A 20,957-nucleotide genomic window follows, 5' to 3' on the forward strand; every position below is an offset into this window, starting at 1 on the left:
AATATCGTGGTAAAAAATAAAGTATCTACAAATTATCGCATGACGATAACATCGCAAACATGCTTTTTTCAGGCTTTAATAACTATACATGGATATTCCCGTAATGATTTGTGAGCACAAGATGGAAAGAAGGATAATTTTTACTTTCATATTTTTTATTAAACAATAAATTTTTGCTGAGAAAATAAAAAAGAAACTTAAGCATAGAAAATTAATGCAACTTATAGCATTGAATAGAATTTTAAACCGACAAAGTTAACTAACAAAGGCCATTAATAAATTAGTTTTTGTAAAGTTTTCACTGGTAATTTTTCATGAAAAGTATAATCTATAAGTTGCATTTAGTTTTCTATGATTAAGTTTCTTCTTACTTTTTCAGCAAAAATTTATTAGTTAATAAAAAAAATGTGAAAGTAAAAACTATCCTTCTTTACATCTTGCACTCACAAATCATTATGGGAATATCCATTTACAATTATTAAAACCTGAAAAGAGCATATCTGCGATGTTATCGTAATGCGATGATTTGTAGATACTTTATTTTTTACCACGATGTTTTCTCCCACGATGTTTTGTAGCACGACGTTTTCGCATTGCGTTGTTTTCTCCGCGACGTTTTCGTCCGCGATGTTTTTGCCGCGATGTTATCGGCGGACACCTTAATCCAGACATGACCAAACTGCAGCTCGTCGGCTGCGGGGGGCTCTTATACCCTATAAATGCTACTCAACAAATCGTAGTTTTATTTTCGAAATACAGCTGCATCTTGAAGAAGAAATCGTGCAATGACACTCTTAGCAGTTTCTTAAATATTTTATACATGTAATAATTTGATCGATTTCAAACTGTCCAAGATAAAACTAGTCATCAGAGCAACAAATAAAATAACAAATAATTGGGCTTCTGCGTATTTTATTACATAATGACCAAATTATTTTTAGAGCAGGTCATCGGGACAGCACAAATGATAAATGCGAAAGCCAAATTAAAAAAATAAAAATAAAAGCTAATAAAGATTAAAATAAAGCTTTCGTTTTATTTCAGGCATTTTTTTCTTGTTAATTATTCTAACCTTCCGTATCGTAGTAGCTTGAGTTATTTCTTCGCATGTTAATCGAGAATCTTCTTCCTTCCTAGTCCATTACAAGTATCACATTTCCTCCGTCTGTTGATATTTGTGGTGTTACTGGCTTTCGGTCATCTTTAATTTTTCACGAAATTATTACAATTTTTCACGAAAATTGGCATCTCGGTAGAAGATTGTGCGAAGATTTACTACCTGATTACTATAAATTTCATACATTGCACTGGAAATTCTATTGGAATTTGACCACATAAATTTTAAGTTTTGAAACATGATTGTTTGATTGTCTACAGGCATAGAGATTCTTTGTTCTCCTTAGAGATTCTTTGTTTTTGGGTACCCGCGATAACTTTCGCTATCCCATTATAACTAACTAGCTTAGAGATTTTCGAACACTTAAAAGTTCATAATTCACTAAGAGTTCGAAGAATTCCATAGTACTGGAAGTAGTAATTAACGCATATCGTGAGTAAAAGTTCATAAGTCATAACTCATCAATGATGAATACGAACCGAAATGAGACTATACGCTATTCCTAAGTACCGAAATTCCAAAACAGGTGATGAGTAACTGGAGGTATTTGTAATTGGGTGTTAAAGTACGAAAAAAATAGTGTCAAGCAGATTGTAAAAGGAAATGCCACTGATTGCATAAAATGCCACAATTTCATACAATTAATTTGTAATAATAATGAATATAAACAATTATGTGCGGGTCATATTACAAGGGAAAGCAAAAAATATAAGGACATGGGTGGTATACAGTAATACAGTAATACAAGAAAATATACTTAAATACATTTACATACAATTTTTTTCGTACAGTGTTGCTATTCTCGCTTTGAAATCGTATAGTTTGTTAATCAAAAATTCCTTGAAGAGTTGCAAAATATGAAATCGATAATAAAACAAATTTCAAATTAGGGCCCCCACATGCCCATATTCTATGGAAGATTACGTTATTCAAATTTTAATGGCTCTAGGTACCGTTGTTTTATCACAACGCGAGAAACATGAATACATTCATGTAGATTCTTCATTATTTAATTTCTTTAAATATAATACAGGGCGATAATATTTGGTGGCAACAATTTGAAAAGTGAAACAACGCTTATCGTGAATCGATGCAAGATGCCAAACCAGAGGGGGGAAAAAAAAAATACTGAAAGGTTTTAGATTTTAAATTACCTCAGAAGAAAAGTTTTTTTTTTTTTTCTTTTTTTTTTTTTTTTTTTTTTTTTTTTTTTGTCAGTTACTTTTATTTATTAAATATCTTCGCACTTAAACCATGAAATTCAGTTCAAGAGCAATATTGCAAAATAGTTTTAAATTGAACATATCTTTAGAATTTCCGATACAGTCTCGTGCGTTGGAGATAAAAATGTTTTTTTCTGTACAACGTTTTTTACAAAATATGAAATCGATAATAAAACAAATTCCAAATTTCAAATTTGGGCTTCCACATGCCCATATTCGCAGTAGGATTACGTCATTCAAACTTCCATGGCTCTATGTACCGTTGTCTTATCACAATGCGAGAAATATACACTAAATACAGCTGGAAACCCAAATTTTGGGTTCCGAATTTGATTTGTTATCTATTTTATTTTTTGTAAAACTTTAACGAATTTTTGATTAACGAACTCAACGATTTCAAAGCGACCAATGGCAACACTGCACGAAAAAAAAAAAAAAATTGCATATTTATTTCCAGCACGCGAGACTGTCTATCGGAAATTCCAGAGCTATGCTGTTTTTAAATATTTTGTGATATTGCCATTGAATTAAATTTGACATGCTTAAGTGCAAAGAATGTGATATTTAATAAATTACGGTAATGCACAAACGCCCGTTTGGGCTCAATATACGGTAACAAACGCCCGTTTGGGCGTAATATAAAATCTGAACGCTTTCAGATTTTTTTTATTAGCCCAAAGGAGTGTCAGTCCAGAAGGGCTCTTAGGCTTAAAATGATATTTTGCGTTGAATCACTACTGCAGTGAATCATAACTATAAAAGTCTGAATCACTTTTCAAATTGTTTCCACCAAATATTAGAGCCCTGTATTATATTTAAAAAAATTAAATAATGAAGAATTACCATGAATATATGCATATTTTTTGCATTGTTATAAAACAACGGTATCTAGAGACATCCAATTTTGAATAACGTAATCTTCCACCGAATATGGGCATCCGAAAGTCGTAATTCGGAATTTGAAATTTGCTTTATTATCGATTTCATATTTTGTAAAACTTTCATGAATTTTTTATTAACAAACTGAACGATTTCAAAGCAAGCAATGACAACACTATACCGGGGGGAAGGGCATTTTTATCTCCGGCGCTGGAGACTGTGCATCAGAAATTTTAAAGATAGGTTCATTTTAAAATTTTTTTGCGACATTGCTTTTGAACTGAATTTTATGGTTTAGGTGCGATATTTAATAAATAAAGTTAATACACACACCACACACACACACACACACACACAAAAAAAAAAACAAAAAAAAAAAAAAAAAATTTGCCTGTTTGGACGTATTTAAAATTTGAAAGATTTCAGATTTTTTTAAAAAATATTTTGTGAAAATATTTAACTCAATTTTATGTGGCATAAATGCTAAGAACATGATATTTTATTGCCCACCAGCGGCCGAGCGGTAAAGACGCTGAATACTGGTAGTTCGGTCCGAGGTTCGAATCCCGCGAACGGGCTGGCTGCATGGGCGTTTTCGTGGTTTTCCCCATGTGTAACGTGTATACGAGCCAGTTTCCCTTAGAAAGTCCTCCACGAAGGCATCCCTCCCTTTAGGCAGATAGCCCTCGTGTGCTTTGCCATAATTGAGTAATCCATCCAATCCATGATATTTTATTAATGAATTTGACAAGCAGAATAAATAAAAAAAATATTAAAAAAAAGAAAAAAAAAAAAAAAAAAAGAAGAAGGAGAAAAATTTGTGCCAACACTTAACACCTCATCGGGAATTCAAAACAAACCCTGCTTTTAAAATTCTTGTAATTTTGTTGTTGAATTGCATATGGCGTATGTGCGAAGAAAATGATGCTTAATAATAAAGATTTTTATTGTTGTCTTTTTAAAGATAAAAAGAAATGGGTTAGCTTGAGTGATTGCAGCAGCAGACTTGTAGATTCTGAGCTCAGCGAGAGCATATAATAAAACCCTTACAAACCCTTTTAGTTGACCATTAAAATTCATTGCTAGCCATTTTTTTTTTACATTAACAAATATATTGATAGATATGCTAATTAGTTAATTTTTTAATCATGCACAGTCATAGATTTTTAAAAAATTGTGTACATAAACATTTTCTGTGTATAGTTGAGATTTAATAATAAGAATTTGTTGACATGCAAATGTAAATAAGCCATTTGATTGAAACTAATTTTTTAATTTTTTAACTTTTATTCTAGTGTAAATTTTTACACGGCACTTGTTTTAAAATGTTTGTAAAAAAAAAAAAAATCGAATTTTAATATAAAAGCATAAAAAATTTAAAAAATTTTCACATTTTTTAAGGGTACCTTATTCCTTTTGGAAAGAAAATGTTGAGAAATGCACTGGTAAATAAGACGGTTATATGTTTGTAGGGTTTATATTTACTATTTTAACTAACATTTATTTTAAGCTATCTTTCCTGTCAAGCCTTTACTTTCCGCTAGAATTGCCAATGCTAGAGTATGTAAATTGTAGTAGAGCGCGTAGTATATTCAAATTTTAGCAGAAGTAAGTTGGGTTTAAATAGAAAGGAAACGAGATTGTAAGTGTGCTTCTTGAATCGCGAACGTGAAGGTTGCTAGGTAGAAATTTAAGAACCGCGCGTTTCGGCCTGTGTGCCTATCTCGGCAGTTTGCTGAATCTTTCAACTGCTTAATTAGTAAGCTCGCTGAATCTCAGCTGTACTTTAGAACGCGGTTAGGTTAGTTAAGATCTCAGAGCCTCGTAGGTAGTGATCTAGCTATTTATTCATCCAGTCATTATTTTTTAGTTTCACATTTCTGTTTTTGTTAAACCGCCGGGTCGGCGTAGTTCGTGAGCGTCAAGTGAACGCAGCTGTTATTTTTAAAGTGGAATAAAACGGGCTTTAAACCCTTCTTACGTGTTTGTGTAAATTTACATTTCGTAGCAGTCACTACCACAGTTGCTGACAAGTTGGGGCCACACGTTACCACATGTTTTTAAATATTAATTTGTACACGTTATTAGCTTGTCCATATAATTCATGGAAGAATGGTTGCCAGAACATCAAGGAGGTAGTTTGTATATGTCGGGCGGGCATAAATTACAAAAAAGTATTTTTAAAAGGGTAAAATCCAGGCAATATAGTATCATTTTAACCAAGATTTAATTAAAAAAAAAATTATATCATATTATCTTTTTTTATTCTGGTTATTTTCATTGATGAAAAAATTAGCAGCGTTTCCTTGACATAACTTAATTCTTCTGCCAAAAATATAATTTTTACTTAGGGCAAGGCCATTCCCAGCAGGGGTGCAGCGCGTAAAGTACGCGGGCGGTCGAAATCAGGAGCGGCCGTACTCTTGCGATACTTAGCCTAAATATTTTTAATTCGTTGTAAGAACTTTTCATATGTAAGTACTTTTATACAATTTGTCATATGCGAGTACTTAGTGAGTATGAAATAAATTATTGAGCATTTTTTTTTTTTTTTTTTTTTTTTTTTCAAATTTGAGGACAGCAATTTTATGAAAGTACGCTGCAGCCAATGGCCTAAGAACGGCCCTGACTTAGGGACTGAATTTTAATTCAGAAGCAGTATGGATTTAGAAGGTACACATAAACATTCTTCAGTAGTCTTCAATGACCAGATAGCGTCATTACTAAAAACATAATTCACATGTCACCCCCCCCCCCCCCCTTAAAAAAATAGTCAAAAATATTTTGCTGATATCCTGCTAATTTTACCTCATAAAAATTATCATTATTTCCTGCCCTTTTAAATTATTCTGTAATTTAAAATAACGTTAATTTATTATGATTTTAAGTCGAATTTTTAAACGTATTCCCCTTTCCGCCAAAAAAACAAACAAAAAAAAAAAAAAGTCAAAAGATACATTGTGACTATCCACACACTTTTTTTTTTTTTTTTTACGAGGGGAATGCGAATACAACTCTCTAAAACTATGCATTTGCTGGATTTGTTCCCATATTTTCAAATGTAATAGGGGTTTTAATGTAAAAATAATATAATTTAATTCATTATAATTATTTGAAATGCTTAAAAAGTATTGTCAGCACACAAAAAATGAAGTCAATAAAAATCAACCAATAAAATGGTAGCTCAGATTTGATGAAAGCTGAATGAGAAACGATCTTGTATAAATTAGGTTAAAGACAGAAAAAATAAAAGACAGAACTTTCGCTAGAGTCAAAGCAGATTTCATAACCAAATCATGAGGCGTAATTCTAGAAGTTAAATTTAGTTTATAACTGGAACGTTCCAGCTGCGTAATAGTACTGCGGAAAAAGTAACCAAAATTATCTTTACGATAGCCCAACTAAAGTCGAGTTTTTGCACAGCCAAATAGGTGAAGAACCGGAAACACAGAACGCAGGTCACGTGACGGAACGGACCAATTTGCGTAAGGGAGAGCAGTCGGGAGCACAGGGACGGATGGGATCGATGGGAGGACAAAGAGAACGCTGAGGCATAGGTATAGCAATTTTGAAATGGCAAAGATGTAAGTAAATTGAAATTACTATCATGTTTTATGTTTTATTATAGTGAACGAAAATCGCATTCTCTGAGTCGTCCTTTAGCAGGCATTACGAATTCAGTTATTTTTAGATTGTTTTCGTCGTACGTTCGCCATTGCTTTTTGTTTGTCGTGCCCTCTGGCTTCATAGTGGAGAAAAACTCTCCCGGCGATGTGAAGAGCTAACGAAGAAAATCGCAAACGCGGATATTTAGTTTTTTTTTTTAAATCTTTCGATTGATTCCTGCTATGTTTACAACTAAAGTACCAGAAAATGAATTTATTGGATTTATACAGCTCGGAGTTTTTTACAAGAATAAGTGCAATGGATAATTAGCATAATCGACAATGTGAATCCTCTGGGGAATCTATCGTTAAGGCGGCGGCGCAAAAGCTTGAGAACTGCGTATTGACAGCCATGACAGCTTTCTTTTGCTTATCCCGCGTGGTACTTCTGATCCCTGGGGCTATTTAGAATTTCTTAGACGTTGGGCAACTCGGAAGCTAAGTCTGTAACGAAGCCTTTTCGGCAGGGTTGTGTTATTTCTTTTATCTCTATTGTTTGTCTTCTTGCGAAACTGCCAGATCTTTTATTTGCGACGTTAGCATTAATTTTATCGTTAGGCTGAATCAGTTCCCAAATAAATGTCAGTTGTTATTATTATTTCATTAAGGTACCAGGCATGATTAACTTTTTTTAACGTATATGAGATACATTTTCCGGTAATAACTGATTAATAATTTTCAGTCAAAATTATCGTTTAAATGATTACCCTCGTTTGTCATATGTTCAAATATTAATGTAAATTATATTACAATTTGCTCTGTATAGAATTGATTTGTAATAATAATTGGGAGATGTGGTGTAAATATTTAATTATTCGTTAATATGATTTTTACCAATTTTTTTATTTCCCAGTTATTATTACTGAGTCAAATTTTTTATTATATTTAAGCGTGTATTTTAAAATGTATTATTTTGCGCACAGACCATAGTCATACATACTTTTACTATAGTTTTTTAGTAATAACTGTTTTGTATTGTAGCCTGACCAAATTAACTTTTTTTCGGACAAGTGTGTTGGTTTTTTAAAGATTGGCATATATATAACATTCTCAAAAGAATCATCCACTTCTAACAAAAATACATTATGGCAATATACAAAAAGAAAACTTTATTAAAGAAAATCAGACATAAGAAATCTTACCACATTCTACCAAACCATAATAATGAAACTATCTCTCTTCCAGATACATTTTTTAACTCATTCTTTTTACAATTTAATATCAATGTTGCCAAAATATTAAAACTTAAAATTATGTTTTATAAACAAATACTATCAATTACCCCTTATTTGTATTTAAAGATATAATTTTAATCAGGCAGTCATGTCCATACTTTAATAGTCCATCTTTTAATTTCGCCCTAGGTAGATACTTTGTTAAAATATCCGCTTCTTGATTTTGTGAACGCACAAACTGAGGAATGATTTGATTCATTTCATATTCATCCTTAACAAAGAAATATTTTCTAATAATGTGCCTTGAACTGCTACTTTGTTTCGTTTTTTTAATCCAATCTATTAATGCTTGACAGTCTGTTTTAATTTCTATTGGTTTTTCATAGATCATCTTGACCCAATTCTTCAAGTAAAAAGATGATGCACATTCACAGAATGCTAAAAGTTTAGCTTCCATTATAGATAAAGCAACTATTCTTTGTTTGTTGCACTCACAATTCATGAAATTTTTACCTAATTTAATGAAATAACCTCCAAATGATTTTCCATCTTCAGTGGTACACCAACTTGCATCTGATGTAGCATTTAATTTCCCATTGTCTGAAGTATACACTAAACAAGCATTTTGTGTTCCTTTAATATATCTAAATATCCTCTTTACGGCTTTCCATTGTTTTTCTCTGGGATCGTGATTATATCTTGACAAATTACTTACTGCAAAAGCTAAGTCTGGCCTTGTGCCTGTTGCTAAGTACATCAATGAACCTAATGCTTCTTCATATTTTGTCTTCGACACAAGTGGCAAAGATGCTATGTCATCAAGATTTTCACCCAATATTCCTGTAGTCTTGATAGGTTTACATTCATCCATTTCAAAGTTTTTTAAGATTTTAGTTATATAGTTTTCTTGACTGAGTATAAGTTTTCCAGATTCTTGCTGGATGTCTATTCCTAAAAATGTTTGTGTTTTAGTGACTTCTCGTAACGTGAACGATTTAGATAGTTGAGAGATGATGTCATTTATCTCAAAATTTGAATTTCCAATCACCATTAAGTCATCCACATATACTGCTATGATAAAATATTTGATCTTATCTTTATAAATATAAACACACGGATCTGACTTTAGTCTAGTTTAAATTCTTTTCTTTAAAAACTTTACATAATTCATCATACCAGCATTTTCCTGATTGTAGTAATCCATATATACTTTTGTTTATAAGATATACTTTGTTCGGATCTGATATAAAGCCAGGTGGTTGTTCCATGTAAATTGGTTTATCCAAGTATCTATTTAAATATGCAGTTTTTACATCGAAAATCTTATTTTGTAGTTTTTGTAAACTGCAATCGATAGTAATGTTCTAAAGGTTGCAAGTCTCATTACTGGGCTAAATCCATCTTCATAATCAATTCCTTTTCTTTGATTAAATCCGGTTGCTACTAGTCTTGCTTTGTAAATTGTTTCTAAATTACCCTTTTCATCCCTTTTTGAGAATATCCATTGGTTTTTAATAACTTTCTTATCGATGGGTCTTTCAACTAATTCCCAGACTTCATTAACCTCCATTGAACTCGATTCTTCTGTCATTGCATGTAGCCAGAATTCACTTTCAGCAGATTCTATAGCTTCATTATACGTCTTAGGTAATCCTTCATTTGTATTGTATACTACATAATCTTTTAATTTTTCTGGAGGCTTCGTAGTTCGCGCTGGTCTTTTCTGTACAGAATTTCCATGACTATCATTTCCAGGTTCTTCATTTATTTGTGGATACTTGGTTGGCTTTTCCCATGAATTGTTATCATCGTGTTCATCATCACTGTAGGATGGCAAAATTTTCTCAGCTTCTTCATCTGTTGTATTATCGTCTCTATAGTATCTGTCAGCTATTTCTGAATTATTTACATTTCCATTAGTTTGTTCCTTATAAAAAATAATAAGTTCTTCTAATATTTGATATTTTATCAAATTTTAAATAATTTTCTTTTAGTAAAGGTGATCCAAGTTTCTGCTCATCAAATTTTACATCTCTCACTTCTTGAATTTTATTTAGTTCAGGGATATAAATTTTGTATGCTTTTCTCTTCATGCTATAGCCTATCATAGTTCCTTTCTTAGCTTTTAGATCCATCTTTCTACGTTTTTCTCATCTTATATGAACATATGCTTCACATCCAAATCCTTAAGATAAGTAATGTTAAGCTTGTGTCCTTTATGTACTTCATATGGCGTAAACCTTTTATCATTTTTGTGACTCCTGTTATTCACATGTACAGCTACTTTAACGCTTTCAGACCAAAATTTTATCGGTAATTCTGCATCAATTAACATAGTTCTAGCAGATTCAATTATAGTACGATTAAAACGTTAAGTTTTTCCATTACTTTCCGGAGTATAAGGGGTTGTAAGTTCATGTTTAATTCCCATTTTTTCAAAAAACTCTTTTATATTTTTAGCTAAAAACTCACTACCATTATCACTACGAATTCTTTTTAGTTTCTTTCCTGTTTGATTAGAGCTTCTGCAGTTTCACTCTTCTTCTCAATTGTTATCACAAATATGAAATTACTGTAATCATCTATCACTGTTAAAAAATAACTTCCATCTATTGATTTTTCAATTGGTCCAACTAAATCTATGTGCCATAATTCTAAAATATCTTCAGATTGCTTAAATTTCACACTTTTATAACATGTTCATGTTATTTTACCTAATGTACAAGGTTAACAATTGTTTTCAGAAATTTTTACATTTTCTAATCCAATGACCGATGAGTGTTTTTTCATTTCTATCAGCCTTTGATAATTTATATTACCTAGTCTCTGATGCCATAGTACATCATCAACATAACTAATTTTAGCTTCTTTAACAATATTTCCTTCAAATTTATTTCCATTTCTGTTAGCTATATGTAGAATGTTTCCCTGTTTATTGATCACTTCTGCTTTATTCTTGGTACTTTTAAATCATGATCTACAATTTTTGATACTGACAGCAGATTTTCACTTAAATTCGGTACTTGCAGAACATTTTCTACTCTCAAGATGTTCTTATTTCTATCAGTTTGCATTTTAATATTACCAATACCAACTGATTTGATCATGGCCCCTTTTTCAGCCATCATTATTTGTCATTCTTCATCTTTAAAATTAGTAAATATTTCTTTATTAGTTGCCATGTGAGATGTGGGGCTAATCTTTGGAATATGGTAAAAGGTAGTTTGGCGACATTTTGGTAAGGCGATAAAGGTTACTAGCTAGGACTTTAGCAGTGTACATGGATAAAGTCAAGAGTGTGCGCAATGCCATTTTTGTGCAATTCTGGGCTTTTTTTTTTTTAAGTGAAAATATGTCGACGTGTACATGGATGATACCGTGTATGTGGAACATGCCTTTACTTCGTGAAAACAAAATGGCATCCAAAACAAAATTAGGAGGTTGCTGTAGCACGGTTGATCGCGAAAGTTTCGCCAAAAAATCGCGAAGTTACCATAATCCGAAGATTAACCAGATGTGGCTCCTGAATCAATAATCCATTTAATTTTTCCATTCTCTTGTTCATTTATTTTATTCTTTCCATCATTTCTATCTTAAGATATGAGCTTTCTATTTTCTTAGATACTTCAAATAAGCATGTAGCTGATTCATATTCTCTTTTCTTGCTTGACATTCTATAAGTTTTATTTGTTACATTTCTCTGCTGTCAGTGTTCTTGTTTAGTTTTTCTTTTACATTCAGTTGATTTGTGGCCGAATTTCCCACAGCAAAAGCACTTTATACTATTATTATTATTTCAATATTCTTTTATTAAATGTCCTAATTTTCCACAATTAAAGCATCTTCTTTCATATTTCGATTTTATCCAGTTTTCTTTTGCCTTAGAACTTGTACAGTCAAAAGTCGTTAATTCGGACACCCATAATCCGGAATGATCTATAATCTGGACCTCAAAACTACAAACTTTCTGCGCATGCGTCGCATCCACGCATGCGCACAGGCGTTTACGAGAGCGCGTAAGACCTTTACGGCTGCTAATATGTTTGTGCGCATGCGCATTTAATGTGTAACGGAGGTATAAGCTGAGCTAAAATTATCTAATTCAGTTAATGTTGCAGATTGCGTTGTTCCTTAATCTTCGAATTGGATCCGGCTTATTATTTTTTGCAGACCGTTAGAGCAATTTCATAAAAGTAAGCTTGAACTTTCGATTATGTCAAATAGAATTTCCGATATATATTTACTAATATGTAATTTGTATCTACAAAGTGAAAGTATGTTTTGAAATCCGAAATCTGTTTATCAATTTCACGCCAAGGATTGGAAGTTGATCTGTCAGCACTATCCTTATCTTCAGGGCAGATGTTTTTATTTTATTTGGCTTATAATTCCTTGCTAAGTGTAGTATGAAAGTGACCCAGAGGTTATTGAAAACGAAAACATTTCGATTGACAAGTAAGCCGGTATTCTCGGCACAGCAATTACGGGACTTGAACAGCGGAACTTTGTAACCGAACAAGAAATTATGTCTGTTTATTGAATTAAAGAGAAAGTATTATCACAGAAAACGAAGCAACTTAAACAACTTACATTGAAAGAAATGTTTAATAAAGTAAACAAATAAATATTAAGGTTTTTTTTTTTTTTTTTTTGTAAATTTTGATACCCTTTAGATCATAATTGTTCTTTATTTCATAAATTACGGTTTCATATTTTTAATTTTATAATTTCTGCATGCCGTCTTACCAGGTTTAAACTGATGATCTATAATCCGGAATCGCCGAAGTCCCGACGAGTCCGGATTAAGGACTTTTGACTGTATTTCTTTTTCTCTTTGTTTATTTTTTCCTTCTGTTTCTTTTAAAGCTTGTCTAATTGAAGCTAGGTGTTTCTCTTTATTGCTTTTAATAATTTTAACATCAAATTCAAATTCCTTTCTAAGTCCTTGTAGTATGAAGTAAATTATTTCTTTATCTCTTATTTCATCTCCAACTTGAATAGTTTTACTTTTCAGAATTACAGCTCTATTCATATAATCATCTACTGATTCATTTTGACTCATTTTGTTGAGCTAATTCTATTCTACATTTGATTTGAATATCTTCTGTTCTTGTCACCATTTCATTTTTGATTTTCTCCTATGACTTCTTTGCATTCTTTTCATTCGTATATTTTAACGCTTGTGGAGCTGTCATAGTTTGATTCATTATATTTCTTGCTATCGCATTATTATCATCCCATATTTCCCAAGTTTTTATTTCATTTTCGAAATTAACATCATCCTTTTTATATGGTTTTGGTGGTTCATCAGCTTCTATCACACTTCTCCATATTTTTAAACTTCTTAATTCACTTTGAATTCTGTTGGCCCAAATAAGATAATTATCATCACTTAATATTTCTATATGACTCAAATTTATCATATTATATGCCATATTTTCTAATTTATATTCACTAATTATAATACAAGTCTACTTTATCTCTTAGAGAAATTGGCTATTTTGTTAAGCCTAAACAATATCAATGTTCTATCTGAAAGTTTATTAACAGAGTGGGCAACCACGCTCTGCTACCAAATGTTGGTTTTTTAAGATTGGCATATATATAACATTCTCAAAAGAATCATCCACTTCTAACAAAAATACATTATGGCAATATACAAAAAGAAAACTTTATTAAAAAAAATCAGACATAAGACCACATTCTACCAAAACCATAATAATGAAACTCTCTCTCTTCCAGATACATTTTTTAACTCATTCTTTTTACAATTTAATATAAATGTTGCCAAAATATTAAAACTTAAAATTATGTTTTATAAACAAATACTATCAAAGTGTTACACATTTTCTACAGTAGTACAGAGCTAATTATTCAGTGACCTAATATAAATTACACATACACACAAACTGGGCAAAGAAATTTTAAACAGTTTTTAACAAAAAATAAGTATAAGGTGAATAATATTAAATTATACCATGGTGTATCAGTATGTTAAAAAAAATCTAGCTTTTGATTATAGATTCATTATATATTTTTAGAGGGTTAACACAAGTGATTCATTTGTTTTGAAAAGGCTAGACTTTCAAAAGTATGTTACATACACACATGAAAGGTATATGAAAAGAGCCACAAACTCACGAAGTTCATACACCCTCTACAAATGTGCTGAGTACGGGCCCTTTGGTGACACAACACACATCTAGACAATAATCGAGCTGATGTGGTATATTTTTGTAGCATTGTTGTCCAGATATTAGTCCTGTCAATTGACCAAATGTTCGGAATACCACAAAAAACTGTGTGGAAGATTTTGTGTCAATTCAAACCATACCATCTGTAACTCCTGGCCCACTTTAAGCCGGAGGATTATGACCGACAACTAGATTTTAGCGTCAACATTGGAGGAGAAAATTTTACCAACAAGATATATTAAGCAACGTTCCACTTATCTGGGAAACTTAATGAATTTGTGGTTCTTTTCATGTGTATACCTGTAATACTTTTGAAATATAGCCTTTTCAAAATTAATGAATCAGTTATGCTAACCTTGTATTTTCTGATTAATTTATGTTTTACTTGAATGTTTATTATCATTGCAGCTGAACCTGAAATACTAGCTGAAAATTGTGATTTTGAGCAGATCAGTAGTAAATTTGTAATAAGCTTTGTTGTTGCAATCTTTAAGCTAAAATCTACCTTTTAATTAGAATTAACTGTATGTTTTATTTAATCCCATTAGTAAGTAAGGCAATTACATTTCAGGGGTAAAGTGCAGAATCACCCACTTATTTGTTTGGCACTTTTTACAAGGGTAAGGAGAATTGGATTTTTGTCAATTTTCTTTTACTTTTTAAGTGAAAATAAGTCAATATGTACATAGATAAAGTCAAGGGAGTGCACAGTGCCATTTTTGTACAATTCTGGTATTTTTTTTCAAGTGAAGTAGGTCGATGTGTATATGGATACCGAGTCTGTGCAATTCTTAAAAACGTGCCAAGTAGTGGGTGATTCCGCACTTCCCCCCATTTCAGTACTAGCAAATGAGCATATCTTAGCATATGTAAGGGAAATTCAGTTTTCAACCCCCCTCCCCAAATAAGACAAAATTGAATTCCATAATTTTTAAAGTTCTGTGCACTTTTTATATTGGTTGTTTATACTACTTTTTTTTTTTTATTTCTTTTAAATACTTCTCTTTGGAAATGTGATTTGGGTATCTTTATTGGTTCTACAGCTGATCTTTTCTATTACATAATTATCTTCATATATCCTCACACAATCTTTCGTGCATAATGATGCTGCTGTATAACAGTTATAATAATATGTCTGCTTAAGTCTTTCTTGGTTAAGTTGTTCTTTTTAGCTTTACTACATATTGAGGTTTTGTTCTTTTTAGCTTTATTACATATTGAGGTTTTATTCATCTTTTAATGAGAAGAATTATCCTTATTGTTCTGCTCGCAAGTTGTTGCATTGTTGTAAATTTTTCATTAGTTCGAATGCTTCTAGGAGTACTTGTTGAACGACATATTAACATATATATGTCATTGACTGTGTAAGGATCCAGTGTGATCTACCTGTGAATTTATGTATTTAAAAACTGAATGCTGCTCTCCCATTTGATTGCTGATGGTAAGGAGTATTCAATATATGTTTCTTCATAAATTCTGTATGTTTTCTTATTTACATATTGATGTCTATTATCAAATATATGACATCAGTACTTTGCTACAGCTTGTAAAATAAAATTTATATAATTGGTCACTAGCTGATAATCTGGTAATTTCAGAAAAGTTGAAATAATAATCTGCTGTTGATAATTATACATCTTTTGTTTATCTCAAATATGTGCCAACTTTATACCCAGATAAGAACATCATATAGTACAGTCAAAAGTCGTTAATCCGGACACCCATAATCCGGAATGATCTATAACCCGGACCTCATAGCTGCAAACTTTCTGCGCATTCGTCAACGCATAATGCGTCCACGCATGCACATAATACTTTTACGCATGCGCATAATACGTTTATGCATATGCGTTTAATGAATAACGGATGGTATAAGCTAAGCTAAAATTATCTAATTATCTGTTTCAGTTAATGTTGCAGATTGCATTGTTCCTTAATCTTCAAATTGGATCCGGCTTATTATTTTTTGCAGACTGTTAGAGCAATTTTATAAAAGTAAGCTTGAACTTTCAATTATGTCAAATAGAATTTCAAAGGATCTACAAAGCGAAAGTATATTTCAATGTCCATCAAACAAAAATTGTAGAATTGTGAAACAAGTGGAATTGCTGCAAAAAATAGATAAAGGTATATCCTTTGTTTCTGTAACCATTCCGAAATCTGTTTATCAATTTCGCGCTGATCTGCGGGGGTTGGGGAACGTCGCAGAGCGCAATGAATTGGAAGTTGATCTGTCAGCACTATCCTTATCTTCAGGGCAGATGTTTTTATTTTATTTGGCTTATAATTCCTTACTAAATGTAGTATTTCATCTCCATGTGCTCCATCTTTGATATGATTTAAATCAAATTCCTCGTCATTACAATTTGCTTCCGATAGTAAAGAAAGTGTCACAGAGGTTATTGAAAACGGAAAAATTTCGATTGACAAATTAGTCGGTATTCTCGACACAGTGATTATAGGACTTGAACAGCGGAACTTTATAACTGAACAAGAAATTATGTCTGTTTATAGAATTAAAGAAAAAGTATTATGGCATAAAACGAAGCAACTTAAACAACTTACATTGAAAGAAATGTTTAATAAAGTAAATAAATATTAAGCTTTTTTTTGTAAATTTTGATACCCTTTAGATCATAATTGCTCATTATTTCATATTTTTAATTTTATAATTTCTGCATGCCTTCTTACCAGATTTAAACTGATGATCTATAATCCGGAATCGCCCGACGAGTCCAGATTAATGACTGTTGACTGTAATATGGGTTTTCTCACCTGTTTTGGAAATGCATTCATTATATGATGCTTATTTTATAAGTCTTATCTTTTTTTTTTTGCTTGTTTAAAAGGCATCAAAATAGAACATCTCTTCTTACTTTTTCTATACCAAAGTGACCCTCGTTCATTAAGTTCGACATCTTCTTTTGAATGAATAAAAGGATTGTGACTCTTCCTCTTTTACCCGCTTTATCCTTTTCTGTTATCAGCTTATCTGAAGTAATCCAAGTAATTATTGGTCAGCATTCTTTTTGAATGGAGTAGAGGAAATGCTGATTTATTTTTATAGCAAAATATTAATGCAGTATACATTGAGCCATGTAGTTTTTGATAAAAATCTCATAATCTCATAAACACCTATAAGTACGCATAGGTCAGTTTGACCGATGGGCATTTTTACATTCTGATATTGCCAATACTGGTTGATTGAAACTGAGGAAATTAGTGAGCTTCACAATTACACCAGTATATAAATGTTTGGTAACAAGTTTACTGCTTTTGTGAAAGTTTCAAAATTGTAATACATTTACAGTCAAAAGTCTTTAATCCGGACTCGTCAGGACTTCGGCGATTCCAGATTATAGATCATCAGTTTAAATCTGGTAAGATGGCATGCAGAAATTATAAAATTAAAAATATGAAACCGTAATTTATAAAATAATGAGCAATTATGATCTAAAGGGTATCAAAATTTACCAAAAAAGAAGCCTAATATTTATTTGTTTACTTTATTAAACATTTCTTTCAACGCGCGGATGCGTAAAGCATACCTTACGCATAGCCGAAATTAGAAAATTGCAAGCAGAAAACTATTTGATTTGTATTCGTGATATTTATAATGAGGAGGAATTTGATTTAAATCATATCAAAGAGGGAGTACATCGAAATTAAATACTACATTTAGTAAGGAATTATAAGCCGAATAAAATAAAAACATCTGCCCTGAAGATAACGATAGTGTTGACAAATCAACTTCCAGTTCATTGCCCGCCGCCACGCCCCCCCCCCCCCGCTCAGAGCAGCGTGAAATTGATAAACAGATTTCTTCTTTTTCTAGATCCTTTGGGAGCTCCAGCATCGAAATTCTATTTGACATAATCGAAAGTTCAAGCTTACTTTTAGAAAATTGCTTTTACAGTCTGCAAAAAATAATAAGCCCTATCCAATTCGAAGATTAAGGAACAATGCAATCATCAACATTAACCGAAATAGATAATTTTAGCTGATACTGTCCGTTATATATTAAACGCGCACGCGAAAACGTATTCTGCACTTGCGCAGACGCATATGCGCAGTCGTAAATGTCTTGCGCGCACGAGTAAAACGCCTATGCGCATGCGCAGAAAGATTTTAGCTTTGAGGTCTGGATTATAGATCATTCCGGATTATGGGTGTCCGAATTAACGACTTTTGACTGTATTAACAGTCATGTTTAATAATCTTTCTTTGTTAATTTAAATCTTTTTAAATTTTTTATTGCCTTACAATGTTTTCTAAATAGTAAAACAGGTAAAAAACATTAAAAATGCATGTATGTTCAAAATGGACACATGAGTACCTTTGCATTATAATGAACATGTGTTCTTATAGGTGTTACCTAAGAAATTTGACATCCTGTAATTTTCTGGAGCAAAGAATGTTAGAACAAGAGTAGGTTCACCTTATATGAACTTTATACAGGGATTTGCATTATACGAGATGCTTTTCTATTAAAACCATATGACTTGACCCTCTTTTTGTTTTAGTGTATTTCCTCGGTGTCGATTTCTTGGCAATAATTGTCTTTATGAACCCGGCATGCCAAACTCTCTGTCTGTGGACTGCATATGGCTTTTGACTCATTTTTTTTCAGCCTACCCCAAGAAAATATGAAAAATATAAATAATAATATGTAAATAAAAGTATGATGTTAAAAAGAGCTCAGATAATCATTTAGATAATCTCATAACAAAATTACTTTTGCAGCTGATATTGAGAAAGTGCCAACCCATATACAGATGGAATTAACAGAAAATAACATGCAATTCAACTGTAAAGCAAAAAACTAGTGAAGTGGGTATATCCAGATTTTACAAATACTTGCGTGTTGTCATTGTAAGCCACATATTATCATTATATGTTATATCCATGATTGGTTGTACATATATGAACAGCTTTGTTCCTTACTGCAAAGGCTATATACCTAAGGGAGGGGTGCCTTTGTGGAGGACTTTGTAAGAGAAACTGCCTTATATCCATTATTGCATGTGAGGAAAACCACAGAAACACCCATGTAGCTGCCTAGTTTCAATTATTAGTGTTCAGTGACTTTACTGCACAAAAGCTGGTTGGCTCATAATTTTTATCTCAGTGTATTTTAGGATTTCAGATTTGTCAACAGATGAAGAAGGTAGTAGTTCCCTTCCCTCAAGAAAGAGGTGTTTTCCCATTGAAAGCTTGCACTCAAATAATCATCTCATGAAACTAAAATGATTCAAATGGCTTGCTCATGCTGGGAATAAAAATTCCCAGTATTAGAAAGGTCTGCATAGCCATTTGAACAGAAATGAAATTTCTTGGATGAGACATTTTGTTACTGTGACATGATTAATTTACTTCATGTTGTATATTAAATTGTGTGAAAGCTTGCCTTAAATGAATCACAGTGCAGTGGTTGAATGGAATAATTCTCTTAAAAAATTATGTGTAATTCGTTGGTATCTCATCCTAATATTAAAACAGCTGTGTGCTATAAAATTGTAGAAACAAAAGAAACTTATTAAAAATATAACATAGGCCATGTTCTTCCATTACAATGGCATTTTGGAGAATTTTATTGTGAAATTAAAGAATGTTATTTATTACTGTTTCTGACTGTCTCATTTCATCTAGTTATTGTGCCAAAAGCATCGAAAAATAAACAAGCCAAAATATGGCACCCAAAATGCATGGCTTTAATTAAAAAAATTCTGTATATTATATTGGGCTCATTGTGATTGCCATTGCTACTGTAATAACCCAATAAATCTGCTTATGTGTAAGAGTTGTCATCTTAGGTATTTCAGATATTTTGTTTTCCTTTGTTAAAAGGAACAGAAACTCATATTATGTTGGAGGGGGGAGGAGAAGGCCATAAGAATCCTATAAATTTATTTACATAGTTTTTCTTAATTATTTCATCAAAAAGTAATGTTAACATGAGTAAACAAAACACAATGGTGATAATTATTAATGAATTGTTTTTCTTTTCTGTATTATTATATTGTATTTTTGATGCTTAATTTTATTCAGGGTTTAGTTTTTAATTTGTAGTGATGAGCAAATTGAATGAATTTCTTTCATTTAATTAAGGAATTTGTGTTAAATATGTGTTTGCTGCAATGAAAACACATCATTTGCAATTAAAATCATTGTATTTGCTATATGCATCAAACTGTAATATGACTAATTTTGTGAATTCCATACATTGCTTTATAAATCAGCAATATCAGATTCTTAGCTTCCGAGTGTTTAATTGTTAAAAAAGGGAACTTATTGAAGAGTGTATATGTGATTGATCATTTGAATTTTTTTTTAGTAGTAAATGAAATTTAATTGTTACTTATATAATATAGTGAAATTCTAAGTACTCTTGGAGTCACTTTTCTGTTACATAATCTCATCTGTGACAGTTTATGATAAAAGTTTGATTTATTTTTGGTTTATTCATTTAAAAAACCAATTTTAGAGTTAAATGCTAAATTATTTCTTAACCCGGCGGAAGTCGCACCAAGAAAAGTTACTTGAGTGGGCGCGTGGGGTATCACATACCCCAATATTTAAAATACGATAAAAATAGTTTTAAAGCTGTTTTTCTTGTTCTTGAGTGTTATAAATACGAGAATAATAATTGGGTTTCAAAAAATTAATTTCCAAAATAATCTTAGAGTTAAAATTAAGATAAATGA

At 31.6% G+C, this 20,957-nt stretch overlaps 2 protein-coding genes across 5 annotated transcripts in view; one reads left to right on the forward strand and one right to left on the reverse strand.

The window, feature by feature from the left end:
* The first annotated feature begins 6,672 nt into the window (after positions 1 to 6,672).
* The window catches only part of LOC118200961 (uncharacterized), an 85,927-nt gene continuing 71,642 nt past the window's right edge, over positions 6,673 to 20,957 (forward strand). For 2 of the 4 annotated variants that reach the window (XM_035372954.2, XM_035372958.2), the window contains exon 1: positions 6,673 to 6,803. The gene's annotated coding sequence lies outside the window, so the exon portion shown is untranslated. The remainder of the gene's footprint in view (positions 6,804 to 20,957) is intronic. The other 2 variants (XM_035372955.2, XM_035372957.2) reach the window with 1 other exon arrangement.
* On the reverse strand, positions 8,440 to 8,930 carry LOC146998802 (uncharacterized). The gene is made up of 2 exons (XM_085810257.1): positions 8,573 to 8,930; positions 8,440 to 8,462 (listed from the first exon to the last, which is right to left on the reverse strand). The coding sequence occupies exons 1-2, from the start codon at positions 8,928 to 8,930 to the stop codon at positions 8,440 to 8,442; spliced, it is 381 nt and encodes a 126-aa protein (XP_085666383.1).

This window comes from Stegodyphus dumicola, chromosome 2 (assembly GCF_044657685.1).
Source record: "Stegodyphus dumicola isolate Sdum_Otavi_A_Nest chromosome 2, ASM4465768v1".
NCBI lineage: Eukaryota > Metazoa > Arthropoda > Arachnida > Araneae > Eresidae > Stegodyphus > Stegodyphus dumicola.